The following is a 14,085-nucleotide window of genomic DNA, read 5'->3' on the forward strand; positions in this document are numbered from 1 at the left end:
CTGACCCAGCACACATAACTGGGTTCCTGTTTCCTCTCTGTGAATTCTCTGGCTTGTGCACTGGACCCTGGCCCCTGATCAGGAAAATGTAGTTTCCCGGGTCTCGGCTGGGAGATGCAGTTCTCTAAAGGACATTGCCCCACACTTCATCGTTTGGAAACTCTTTGCGGACCTTTCTTGCCATCACTTATTGACTTGATGCCCTATCGTCATGAACTTCCTCCACGGACTCTGAGCCAGGCCTCTTGGAGAGAATAGTCTCCGCCTGTGCGTGCGCCCTTGCCAAGAAGACCATACCTCAATCCCCGATGAAATTGCTTTTATCAATTGTTATTGCTTCTAATAAACTTTGCTGGGATGGGATGGGATGGGGATCCCTTTATGAAATCTATGAAACTTATGAGGACTTATGAAGAGTGTATATGAAATGTATAATATGAAATCTATGAGATGTACCCTTGCCCATTTCCCTGCTTTTCCCCTCTGAACTTTACCCTACTAAGAAAGGCTGTGACCTGAGGCTGCAGCTGAGGAAATCCAATTTCCTCAAAAAGACCCCATTCATATTGACATTTTGCATGGATCAGGGTTGACAATAATCTCAAGGTTTGTTTTCAGAGTCAGACAAACAAGCCAGGGATGGGTCAACCGAAGCCCGGAAAACGGACTGATTAAATCAATCATGGTATTTGTGTAAGCTCCGTTGTGACTAAGGGTCCCCTTTGTCAACAGAGTTTGAGATCCGAATGCCACCCATAGCCCCTTTTTCATGTCTATACACATCTGCAGTCAGAAATCAGGAAGCTCTTTGTTTCTTCTGTCTGCCACCCCTTGACAAACGCAAAGGCTCGGAAATCAGCTGGGGGACGCCTCTGGGGCACCCTGCTTCCCCGTGGGCTGTCAAGCTGAGTCCCTCCTCCTGGCTGCTGATTGGACCATCTTCGGAGGCGCTAGGAAGGCTCCAATTGGCCCCCTGGAAGCAGTAACACTCGCCGATTGGAGGAGAGGCGGGACATGCGGCCAGGCCTCCTCCCAGCTGTTCCAGGGCCAGCCAATCAGGGCGAAGCCAGCTGAGAGAGGGCGGGCGGGAGTTTCAACTGATTTTCCTTTGTTCTGTGTGTATAAATATGCCTGAAAATCACTGTACTGTATGCTTATGGAGGAAAGATCCCTGTAACGCATCCTTTTCAGCTGAATCGCAGAATAAACGCTTCGGTCGCATACCTCTTCAGCCTGGTGAGATTGATTTTTAATATTTTTGCGTCTTTTTGGATTGGCGTTCACTGGCTGCTCACCAAGGCCAAAGATCCCTTTAGCGATCTTCAGGGATCTTCCCCGCTGGGAAGACCCTCCCAAAAGAGCTCGATATCAAAGGTAATGGTGTTTCCAGTGATCCTGATGCAGAGAATGACCAGGAGATCCCTGCTCAAAGTGTCTTTTCTCATGAGAATGTCCCTGAAGGGTGTGGGGATGATGGTGTGCTCCCTGAGTTGCTACCAGAGAATCTCCATGATTTGGAGCTTGAGAACAGCTCGGCACCTGGCCCAGCTACAGAAATTAATGAGCAAATAGATCAGTGGTTCTCCACCTTCCTAATGCCGCAACCCCTTAGTACAGGTCCTCATGTGGTGGTGACCCCCAACCATAACGTTATCTTCATTGCTACTTCATTACTGTCATTTTGCTCCTGGTATGAATCGTAATGTAAATATCTGATATGCAAGATGTATTTTCAGTCACTGGACCAAATTTGGCACAAATACCTGATACGCCCAAATCTGAATACTTCACTTCACTTTACTTCTTAATTAGTCGCTCTCCACCCAGGTGCTCCGAGCGACTTACAATCTAAAATAGCATTTCACAATATAAAAACATTCAACAGTGACTATTTGGCAAATTAGATCTGATTACTTAAATGCGCAACCAAGCAGAATACTGGTGGGATTGGAGGTGATTGATTTTTGTCATTTGGTAATGCTGGAGTTGCTGGGATTTATAGTTCACCTACAATCAAAGAGCATTCTGAATTCCCCCAATGATGGAATTGAATCAAACTTGGCACACAGAATTCCCATGACCAAGAGAAAATACTGGGAAGGTCTGGTGGACATTGACCTTGAGTTTTTGGAGTTGTAGTTCACCTCCATCCAGAGAACACTGTGATCTCAAGAAATGATGGATCTGGATCAAACTTGGCACAAATACTCAATATGCCCAAATGTGAGCATTGGTAGAGTTTGGAGAAAATAGACTTTGCCATTTGGGAGTTGTAGTTGTTGGGATTTATAGTTCACCCACAATGAAATAGCATTCTGAACCCCACCAATAGAATTGGACCAAACTTTCCACACAGAACCCCCATGACCAACAGGAAATACTATGTTTTCTGATGGTCTTTGGTGACCCCTCTGACACCCCTCATGACCCCCACAGGGGTCCTGACCCCCAGGTTGAGAAACACTGAAATAGATAGACTGGTTGTGATTAGTCAAAACAGGCAAGCAGATCAGTGGCTCTGGCGTCCTGCCAGGCTCAGAGAACAAAAGATAAGAGATTCAAGGCTAATTTCTGGCTGCTTGGGACATAGCTGAACGAGGAGATAAAAGTCCCAAGTACAGGAATCAAGTCAAGATCTCGTCCGTGTTCCTTGGAAGCCTTGCTTTGGAAAGATTCATGTTCTAAGTGCCTTTGATTCATGTTTTGATTCTTGGATTTTATGTTTATGTGCTTAAGTGCTTTGGATTCATGTTTCCAGTGTTTTGGATTTTACTATAGAGGTTTCTGCCTTTGTTTTTCATGGACTTTGATGGACTAATTCCTTGGACTATTTTGCTCCGGCTTATCTTCCTACCTAATTGGATTTACCTATACCTTTGAAGTGCTTTTTACTTTTACTGCTTTTTAATTATCTTCAATACACGGATCGCATTTCTACTCAATTGTGTGGTGTTTAAAGTCAGAAGGCTCTTCCTGGTCTGGAGTGCAACAGGGGGGCAAAGTTCCACAACTGCTGTGGGAATCCGGGACCACGAGTGATCTATGCCCACTTGGAAGACCAGGAAAGGCCACGGCATGCCGGTGGGTAGGGAAAATCAAGCAAACGATTGAAGATCTCCCCCTCGAGCCTTTTAGGGAGTCATAGAGAGAAGAGGAGACCTTTGGGCACGACAGCACATTCCATGTTGAGAATACATGAGGAAAGTCAAGCAAAGGAGTTTAAATCTAAGGCAACTCTGAAGCAGAAACCCCAAATACACCACTGTGGCCCTTTTCAAGACTGTGGCATGGATTGTACAAATTGCAGTATTGTGAGAGAGGGTTTCCAGATCTTCCAAAACAGCGATAAGACTCAATGCAAGACAAAGATGCCCTGGAAATGGTGATAATATTCAGGTCGGCTTATACTTGAGTATATACGGTACTATGTTTATCTCTCCCGAAGGTTACTCAAAATGGCTTGCATTAAAAGCATTTATTTATTATTTATTTATTTATTCCGGGTACTTTTACCCCGCCCTTCTCAACCCCCGAGGGAGGACTCAGGGCGGCTTACAAAAAAGGCACAATTCGATGCCTATACACTTTACACAAAATGTACAAAACCAAAGTTAAAAACAGTTATCACAATTAAAACAATCCACAACTAGTACATAACACACCATCTAAAAACGATTCTCGTGCTCAGCGTTCCGTCTTTCAGAGTTCCATAGTTCTAATCCATTAACCATTTCCTAATCATCGTCAAAGTTCTTTCTTTATCTGCCCGATTGTCCGAATGCCTGGTCCCAAATCCATGTTTTCAGTTTTTTCCTGAAGGAAAGAAGCGATGTTGCAGATCTAATTTCCCCGGGGAGCGAATTCCACAGGTGAGGGGCCACCACCGAGAAGGCCCTGCTCCTCGTCCCCGCCAACCTCACTTGTGATAGAGGCAGGGTCGAGAGCAGGGCCTCCCCAAAAGATCTTAGATTCCGAGGTGGGATGTAGAGGGAGATCCATTCGGACAGATACACTAGGTCAGAACTGTATAGGGTTTTGTAGGTCAAAACCAGCACTTTGAATTGTGCTCAGAATTGGATCGGCAGCCAGTGGAGCTGACACAACAGGGGGGTGGTATGCTCTCTGTATGACGCTCCTGTTAGTACTCTGGCTGCCTCCCACTGGACTAGTTGGAGTTTCCGAACAGTCTTCAAAGGCAACCCCACGTAGAGTGTGTTGCAGTAATCTAATCGGGATGTAACAAGAGCGTGGACTACTGTGGCCAGATCTGACTTCCCAAGGTACGGGCGCAGCTGGCGCACAAGTTTTAATTGTGCGAAAGCTCTCCCGGCCACCGCCAAGACCTGGGCTTCCAGACTCAGCGATGAGTCCAGGGTCACTCCCAAGCTGTGAACCTGCGTCTTCGGGGGGTTGGGACCCCATCCAACACAGGCTGTAACCCTATGCCCTGTTCGACCTTACGACTGACCAGTAGGACCTCTGTCTTCAATGTGTTAGCTCTCATCCAGTCCGACACAGCATAACCACACACTTTAAAAAAATACAAATATGCAAACACTAAAACAGAATTAAACGTAAGGTAAAGGTGGTCCCCTGACATTAAGTCCACTCACGTCTGACTCTGGGGTGTGGTGCTCATCTCCCTTTCTAAGCCGAAGAGCCAGCGTTGTCCGTAGACACCTCCAAGGTCATGTGGCTGGCATGACTGCATGGAGCGCCGTTAAACGTAACAGTATTAAAATTCAGAATCCATGAGACATATTCAAAGCTGAAAACCACAACACCCGTGATTTGATCTTAAAAACCAGATGTGAGCACTGGTGGAGTTTGGGGAAAATAGACCTCGACATTTGGCAGCTGTAGTTGCTGGGATGTATAGTACACCTAATAATAATTATGTGTCGTTACTGCACACCTGCTTTCTGCCTAGGTGTGTGTGCCTAAATATTCAGTCCGTTTGCTGCCATCAGGATGAGTGATTGACACGAATGCTATCCCTTGAGATCAATCAACTACGAAAAAGGATTTCTGATATTTCAGACACTTCTTGACCTCAACACACCAACTTTATTTTCACTCAGCAACCAAGCCACGGGGTCACCATAGGACAGAAACGATTTGGAGTCTCTCAACAACAAACACCGGACTTATAAAAATGTGAGCCTGATGTCAACTCAAGTTGAGGTGAACCTTGTCCTTTCCAAAAGCCTCACCTAACATTATGACTGCCGAAGGAATCCTCCCTGCCCTGAAAGTTGGCAACCTGTCCTGCAATTAGGGTCACCCAGGAAAAGTGCCACGTTGACTTCGTTTACATCCATGAGGCATGACTCAGTCTTTTGGAAGAAGGAGAGGAGCTTCCAAAGAATGGGATCCGAAAAGTGAAATCAGTACAGAACTTCCCTCTTTCCTCCCTCCTTCCCTCTCTCCCTCTTTCTCCTTCCATCATTCCCTTCCCCCCTTTCATCCTTCCTTCCTACTCTCCCTCTTTCTCCGTCCTTTCTTCCCTTTTGTTTTTCCTTCCTTTATCCTTCCCTTCCACCCTTCCTTCTTTCCTTCCTTCCATTCCTCCCTCCCTCCTTTCCTTCCTTCAATCCTTCCACACTTTTGTCCTTCCTTCCCTTTTGTCTTTCCTCCCTTCCTGCTTACCTCCCCCTTTCTCCCTCTTTCTCCGCCGTCCATTTCCTTCCTCCCTTTCGTCCTTCCTTCCTACTCTCCCCTTTTTTCCGTCCTTTCTTCCCTTTTGTCTTTCCTTCCTTTATCCTTCACTTTCTTCCAACCTTCCCTTCCACCCTTCCTTCTTTCCTTCCTTCCATTAATCCCTCCCTCCTTTCCTTCCTTCAGTCCTTCCCTTCCACACTTTTGTCCTTCCTTCCCTTTTGTCTTTCCTCCCTTCCTGCTTACCTCCCCCTTTCTCCCTCTTTCTCCCCAATCCATTTCCTTTCTCCCTTTTATCCTTTCTTCTCTCTTTCCTTCCTCCTTCCCTTCCACCTTTTCATCCTTCCATCATTCCCTTCCTTTTGTCTTTCCTTTCTCCTTACCTCCCTGTCTCCTTCTCATTCCATCCTTCCCTTCCACCTTTTCGTCCTTTCTTCCTTGCCTTTTTCCTCCCTCCTTCCTTCTTTCTCCTTCCTTCCTTCCTCTTTGTCTTTCCTTCCTTCTCATTTTCCTTTATCCTTCATTTCCTCCATCCTTCCCTTCCTTTCTTCCATCCTTCTCTTCCTCCCTTCTCTTTTTCTTTCCTCCTTCTCTTCCTTCCTTCCCTTCCTCCCTTTTGTCCTTCCTTCCCTCTTTCCTCCTTCCTTCCCTCTCACCCTCTTTCTCCTTCCATCCTTCCCTTCCACCCTTTCATCCTTCCCTTTCCCCTCTTTCTCCTTCCTTCCTTCCTTCCTTCCTTCCTTCCTTCCTTCCTTCCCTCCCTTCCCTTCCACCCTTTAATCCTTCCTTCCCTCTCCCCCTCTTTCTCCTTCCTTCCTTCCTTCCTTCCTTCCTTCCTTCCTTCCTTCCTTCCATCCATCCATCCTTCCCTTCCACACATTTGTCCTCCCTTCCTTTTTGTCCTTCCTCCTTTCCTGCTTACCTCCCTTCCTCTCTCCCTCTTTTTCCTCCCTCCATTTCCTTCCTCCCTTCCTCCCTTCCTTCCTTCCTCCCTTCCTTCCTTCCTTCCTTCCTTCCTTCACCGGGCACTTAGTCCTCCCAGAAGGGAGTGCTGGCATGCGGCCCCCAAGTTAGAAAGGGTGCCCAGGCCTGGTGTAGACGCAAGTGTATTAAACCACAAAGCAAGGGATTTTGATGGGTGGCTTCTCAACATCTCTTGCACATTGCTCTGCTCTTCTTCTTCTTTTGCTTTCGCTTCCAGGCCACTCTTTCCAGGAGAAACCTCCAGTTAGTTGCATTTTGGAGCTGCAAGAGCGCCCTTTCTTGCATGCCATCAGGGCCCAGCCTTGGAAAGGCAAAGAACTCACAACGATGCCAGGAATCAGATCCAAAAAGCAAAAATTCAGAAGAGGTTTTGACTTTGCAAAAAACTGCCACTTCAACTGGAAACCTAAAGCAATGGAGAGGTCCAAGAGAGACTTGGAAGCAAGCGAGAAGAGGGCTCTTCATCATCATCATCATCATCCTCATGGACATTCCCTCTGCCAATGGAATCAGATGAAGGCTGGCATTTTTAACAACGTTTTATTGTAGTTCTGCCGCGCCAAATACGCTTTGGCAAGGGAACGAACCAGTGCGCCAAGCTGTCATGTGATGGATTAAATTGTCATTCAAATAGTTCAAGTGATATTTTTAAAGGAACAGCGCAACCCTGGGATGAATAGAAGACTGATTGGCAGGCGACTGGGAGATGCTGCATTAATTATGCTATTCTGACTCTAGAGCAGTGCTTCTCAACCTTTAAATTCCACGACCCCTTCATAGGTAAAGGTAAAGGTTTTCCCCTGACATTAAGTCCAGTCATGTCTGACTCTGGGGTGTGGTGCTCATCTCCATTTCTAAGCTGAAGAGCCAGCGTTGTCCGTAGACACCTCCAAGGTCATGTGGCCAGCATGACTGCATGGAGCGCTGTTACCTTCCCACTGGAGCGGTACCTATTGATCTACTCACATTTGCATGTTTTCGAACTGCTAGGTTGGCAGAAGCTAGGGCTGACAGCGGAAGCTCACGCCGCTCCCCGGAATCGAACCTGCGACCTTTCGATCAACAAGCTCAGCAGCTCAGTGCTTTAACCCACTGCACCACCGGGGACCCCTTCATACAGTTCCCCATATGTTGTGGTGACCCCCAACCATCACATTATTTTCACTGCGACTTCAGAACTAATGTTGCTACTGTTATGAATCATAGTGTAAATATCTGATATGCAGGATGCATTTTCATTCACTAAATTTGGCACAAATACCCGATATGCCCAAATTGGAATATTAGTGGGGTTGGGGGGAATTGATCTTGTCATTTGGGAGATATAGTTCCTGGGATTTATAGTTCAACTCCAATCAAAGACTATTCTGAACCCCACCCAAGATGGAATTGAACCAACCTTGGCACCAGAACTCCCACGACCAACAGGAAATACTGGAAGGGTTTGGTGGGCATTGAGTTTGAGTTTTGGAGTTGTAGTTCACCTACATCCCAAGACCACTGTGCACTCAAACAATGATGGATCTGGACCAAATGGCACGAATACTCATTATATGACCAAATGTGAACACTGGTAGAGTTTGGAGGAAATAAACCTTGACATTTGGGAGTTGTAATTGCTGGGATTTATAGTTCACCTACAATCAAAGAGCATTTTGAACTCCACCAACGATAGAACTGAACCAAACTTGGCACACAGAACTCCCACAACCAACAGAAAATATGTGAAGAGTTTGTTGGGCATTGAGCTTGAGTTTGGGAGTTGTAGTTCACCTACATCCCAAGACCACTGTGGACTCTGATAGATCTGGACCAAACTTGGCACAGATCTTCAATATACCCAAATGTGAACTCTGGTGGAGTTTGGGGAAAATAAACCTTGACATTTGGGCATATTGAAGATCTGTGCCAGGTTTGGTCCAGTTAATGAAACTACATCCTTCATGTCAGATATGGGAGCTCCTCGGTGGTGCAGTGGTTAAATCGCTGATCTGCTACACTTCTTGACCGAAGGGTCGCTGGTTTGAATCTGGGGAGTGAAGTGAGCTTCCACTGTCAGCCCCAGCTTCTGCCAACCTAGCAGTTTGAAAACATGCAATGTGAGTAGATCAATAGGTACCGCCTTGGCGGGAAGGTAAGGGCGCACCATGAAGTCATGCTGGCCACATGACCTTGGAGACGTCTACGGACAATGGCTTTGGCTTAGAAACGGAGATGAGCACCAGAGTCCCAGAGTCGGACATGACTGGACTTAACCTTTAGTATTGTTTTAATTAATTGATACTGCTCCAGTGAGAGGGTAAGGGTGCTCCATACAGGCATGCTGGCCACATAACCTTGGAGGTGTCTATGGACAACACCAGATCTTTGGCTTAGAAATGGAAATGAGCACCTGCATCCAGAATTGGACACAACTGGACTTAAACGTTGGCATGTCCAAGAGCAAGAGGTCTGCAACCTATTATTATTATTATTATTATTATTATTATTATTCTATTATTATTATTCTATTATTCTTATTGCAATAAGAATAATATTTATACACCAACTTTTCTTGCATCCCAAAAGCATTGAGATCTGGATTCACACTGGTGGGAGTGTGCAGGGAGGTGTGTGTGTCAAAGAGCAAGAGGTCTGCATTCTCCTATTATCATTATTTATTTTATTTTATTTACTTCGCTTATATACCGCAATTCTCAGCCCAAGGGCGACTCGTTGCGGTGTCCATTATTACCCATAGAGTGAGTAGATCAATAGGAACCACTACTTTGGTGGGAAGGTAACAGCGCTCCATGCCGTCATGCTGGCCACATGACCTAATGTATGTGTGTCATGCTGGCCACATGACCTTGGAGGTGTCTATGGACAATGCCAGCTCGTCGGCTTAGAAACGGAGATGAGCACTTGCATCCGGAATCGGACACGACCTGGACTTAATATCAAGGGGGAACCTTTACATATACCAGTTATTTACATTAAGATTGTGAAGTAGCAGTGAAAATAATGTTCTGGTTGGGGGTCAGTACAACATGAGGAACTGTACTATGGGGTCGCGGCATTAGTAAGGTGGAGAACCACTGACCGAAGGCCATCCAATGCATTTCCTCAGCCACAGTGTCTCTCACCTCTGACAGATTCTGCCCTCAAACCATCTGCAAAGTGGAGAATTCTGTCCCCAAAAGAGGAGGACGAAGTGTGTCTGAACACCTCCATTCTGGGCTCTGGGGTCACCACAACAGGAGGAACTATACTATGGGGTCGTGGCATTTGGAAGGTGGAGAAGCACTGACCCAAGGCTATCCAATGCCTTTCCTCTGCCCTAGTGTCTCTCTCCGTTGACATATTCTGCCCTCAAACCATCTACAAAGTGGAGAATTCTGTCCCCAAAAGAGGAGGACAAAGTTTGCCGGTCCAGTCCGAATGCCTCCATCCTGGGCTCTGGGGTCACCACAACAGGAGGAACTATACTATGGGGTCATGGCATTAGGAAAGTTGAGAACCACTGACCGAAGGCTATCCAATGCCTTTCCCTGGCCACAGTGTCTCTCACCTCTGACAGATTCTGCCCTCAAACCATCTGCAAAGTGGATAATTCTGTCCCCAAAAGCAGAGAACAAAGTGTGTCTGAATGCCTCCATCCTGAGCTCTGGGGTCACCACAACAGGAGGAACTGTACTATGGGGTCGTGGCATTAGGAAAGTTGAGATACACTGACCGTAGGCCATTCAATGCTTTTCCTCTGCCATATTGTCTCTCTCCGTCGACATATTCTGCCCTAAACCATCTGCAAAGTGGAGAATTCTGTCCCCAAAAGAGGAGGACAAAGTGTGCCGATCCAGTCCGAATGCCTCCATCCTGGGCTCTGGGGTCACCACAACAGGAGGAACTATACTATGGGGTCGTGGCATTAGGAAGGTGGAGAAGCACTGACCATCCAATGCCTTTCCTTGACCACAGTGTCTCTCTCCGTTGACAGATTCTGCCCGAAGCAGAGAATTCTGTCCCCAAAAGAGGAGGACACAGTGTGTCCGAACGCCTCCATCCTGGGCTCTGGGGTCACAACAACAGGAGGAACTATACTATGGGGTCATGGCATTAGGAAGGTGGAGAAGCACTGACCGAAGGCCATCCAATACCTTTCCTCGGCCACAATGTCTCTCTCCGTTGATAGTTTCTGCCCGAAGTGGAGAATTCTGTCCCCAAAAGAGGAGGACACATTGTGCTGGTCCAGTCCGACGCCTCCATCCTGGGCTCTGGGGTCACCACAACAGGAGGAACTATACTATGGGGTCGTGGCATTAGGAAAGTGGAGAAACACTGACTGTAGGCCATTCAATGCCTTTCCTCTGCCATAGTCTCTCTCTCTGTTGACATATTCTGCCCTCAAACCATCTGCAAAGCGGAGAATTCTGTCCCCAAAAGAGGAGGACACAGTGTGCCGGTCCACTCCGAATGCCTCCATCCTGGGCTCTGGGGTCACCACAACAGGAGGAACTATACTACGGGGTCGTGGCATTAGGAAAGTGGAGAAACACTGACCGTAGGCCATTCAATGCCTTTCCTCGGCCACAATGTTTCTCTCCGTTGACATATTCTGCCCTCAAACCATCTGCAAAGTGGAGAATTCTGTCCCCAAAAGCAGAGAACAAAGTGTGTCCGAATGCCTCCATCCTGGGCTCTGGGGTCACCACAACAGGAGGAACTATACTATGGGGTCGTGGCATTAGGAAAGTGGAGAAGCACTGACCATCCAATGCCTTTCCTTGGCCATAGTGTCTCTCTCCATTGACAGATTCTGTCCCCAAAAAGAGGAGGACGAAGTGTGCCAGCCCAGTCCGAATGCCTCCATCCTGGGCTCTGGGGTCACCACAACAGGAGGAACTATACTATTGGGTCATTAGGAAAGTTGGGAACCACTGACCGAAGGCTATCCAATGCCTTTCCTCGGCCACAGTGTCTCTCACCGTTGACAGATTCTGCCCAAAGCGGAGAATTCTGTCCCCAAAAGAGGAGGACACAGTGTGCCGGCCCAGTCCGACCGCCTCCGCCATCCTGGGCTCTGCCTGTGTTTACTTCCCTTGCGACCCACAAACACCCCCCAAACACAGGTCCCTTTCCGTTGCCACCCTGCCCGCACAAAGAGCCCCTGTCACACAAGGCATTGTTGGAGGGACAGAGAGGAAAACACATCAATGCTCAGCTGAATTTCCTTTTGGAATAAGAGGGGGGGGGGGTGGGACAAAGTCCACAAAGCCTGACTTTTCTCCAAGCTGGAAACTTTTCCTCGGGACAAAGAGGCTTTTCTTGTTGTGTCTGAACTTTGAGAAGCTTTGGGAAAAGAGAGATACGGTGTTTCGTGGGGTCTGAACTTTGAGAAGCTTTGGGAAAATGGTGTTTCGTGCATTGTCAGAGCGGGTTGTTGTGCGTTTTCCGGGCTGTGTGGCTCTGTTTCCAGAGATGGGGCTTGGGTTTGGAAGGGAAACTTTCCCTCCTTTGTTTTGCCTGCCAGATGCCAGCTAAGCAATGGGCTGGACTTGGGTCCAGGCTCTCCAGAGACACAAAAGACCCCCATCCTGACAGTCCCACCACGCTCCCTTGTTGTGTAGACACAAAAGATCCCCATCCTGACAGTCCCACCACGCTCCCTTGTTGTGTAGACACAAAAGTCCCCCATCCTGACAGTCCCATCACGCTCCCTTGTTGTGTAGTCACAAAAGTCCCCCATCCTGACAGTCCCATCACGCTCCCTTGTTGTGTAGACACAAAAGACCCCAATCCTGACAGTCCCATCACGCTCCCTTGTTGTGTAGACACAAAATACCCCCATCCTGACAGTCCCACTATGCTCCCTTGTTGTGTAGACACAAAAGACCCCCATCCTGACAGTCCCATCACGCTCCCTTGTTGTGTAGACACAAAAGACCCCCCATCCTGACAGTCCCACCACGCTCCCTTGTTGTGTAGACACAAAAGACCCCCATCCTGACAGTCCCACCACGCTCCCTTGTTGTGTAGACACAAAAGTCCCCCATCCTGACAGTCCCATCACGCTCCCTTGTTGTGTAGACCCAAAAGACCCCCATCCTCACAGTCCCACCATGCTCCCTTGTTGTGTAGACACAAAAGTCCCCCATCCTGACAGTCCCACCACGCTCCCTTGTTGTGTAGACACAAAAGACCCCCATCCTGACAGTCCCATCACACTCCCTTGTTGTGTAGACACAAAAGTCCCCCATCCTGACAGTCCCATCACACTCCCTTGTTGTGTAGACACAAAAGTCCCCCATCCTGACAGTCCCATCACACTCCCTTGTTGTGTAGACACAAAAGTCCCCCATCCTGACAGTCCCATCATGCTCCCTTGTTGTGTAGACACAAAAGTCCCCCATCCTGACAGTCCCATCACGCTCCCTTGTTGTGTAGACCCAAAAGACCCCCATCCTGACAGTCCCACTATGCTCCCTTGTTGTGTAGACCCAAAAGACCCCCATCCTGACAGTCCCATCCTTCTGTCCCAGCAAGAAGGGGCTCCAGGGAGAGTCCATGCAGGTAAGGAGACCCCAAAGGTGAGCAGCCCAGGCACCCCTCTCTCTTTCTCTCTAGTCTAGGGCAATGGGAAGCCTTGTCCTTACCAGCTTTGCAAGGATCCTTGTAGTCAATGGGCTCTGGCTCTTCCTCTTCCTCCAAAACATCACTGTAGTCGGTAAAATCCAAAGCTTGTCCCAGGACCAGGCAAGAGAGAAGGACAAGCAAGCCCCCACGGGAGGCAGGCATGCTGGCGCGTCCCGGGAAATGACCCACGGAACGCCACAAACACGCGAGACCAATGACAGGAGAGGGAAAGAATGGGGGAAAGAAGCAGGAGTGGGAAAGGGGACAGAGAGAGAGAGAGAGAGAGAGAGAGGAGGGGGGGGAAGAGAGAGAGAGAGAAGTGGGAAGAGATGGGAGGGCTTCCCTCCTCCTTCCTTCCCTCCTTCCCTCCCTCCCTCCTTCTCTCTCTCTCTTTCCTCTGCCCTTCTTTTCCCCTCCCTCCTTCCCTTCTTCTCTTTGCGAGCAGGGGCGGGCTCCAATCCCAAGGCTCAGCCCCCTTTTTTCTCCCCCCAAGCTGGGTGGAGGGGGCTGGAGGGGGAAGAAAGTCCAGGAGGACCCCCACTCCTCTCTTCAGGGAAGATGGAGGGAGGAAGGGAAAGAAGGAAGGGAAGGAGAGAAGGGCATTTTAGGACAGAGATCTCCTCTTTCTCTCTCTCTGCCTGGAAGCTTTTCAGGAAAAAAAGGAGGAAAAAATAATACAGAAAGAGGGAGGAGAAGGAGGAGAGGAGAAGTTTCAGCAAAAATCTGCTGAAGGCAAAGGAGAAGCCAAAGGGTTGCGTGGCAATTGAAGGGGAGGAGGAGGAGGAAGGAGGAGAGGCACCCAAAGGGAAAGGGGGCTCTTCCCAACACCCC

At 48.2% G+C, this 14,085-nt stretch overlaps 1 protein-coding gene across 2 annotated transcripts in view; it reads right to left on the reverse strand.

Moving 5' to 3' along the window:
- The window catches only part of BMP1 (bone morphogenetic protein 1), a 269,223-nt gene extending 255,588 nt beyond the window's left edge, over nucleotides 1–13,635 (reverse strand). Inside the window, exon 1 of one of the 2 annotated variants that reach the window (XM_067470629.1) lies at nucleotides 13,275–13,631. In XM_067470629.1, coding sequence (XP_067326730.1) covers nucleotides 13,275–13,416 — 142 coding nt within the window. In that variant the 5' untranslated portion in view covers nucleotides 13,417–13,631. Of the gene's footprint in view, nucleotides 1–13,274 lie in introns of both variants that reach the window. The other variant, XM_067470630.1, reaches the window with a different exon arrangement.
- Nucleotides 13,636–14,085: the final 450 nt, after the last annotated feature.

Source organism: Anolis sagrei, chromosome 7 (assembly GCF_037176765.1).
Source record: "Anolis sagrei isolate rAnoSag1 chromosome 7, rAnoSag1.mat, whole genome shotgun sequence".
Lineage (NCBI taxonomy): Eukaryota > Metazoa > Chordata > Lepidosauria > Squamata > Dactyloidae > Anolis > Anolis sagrei.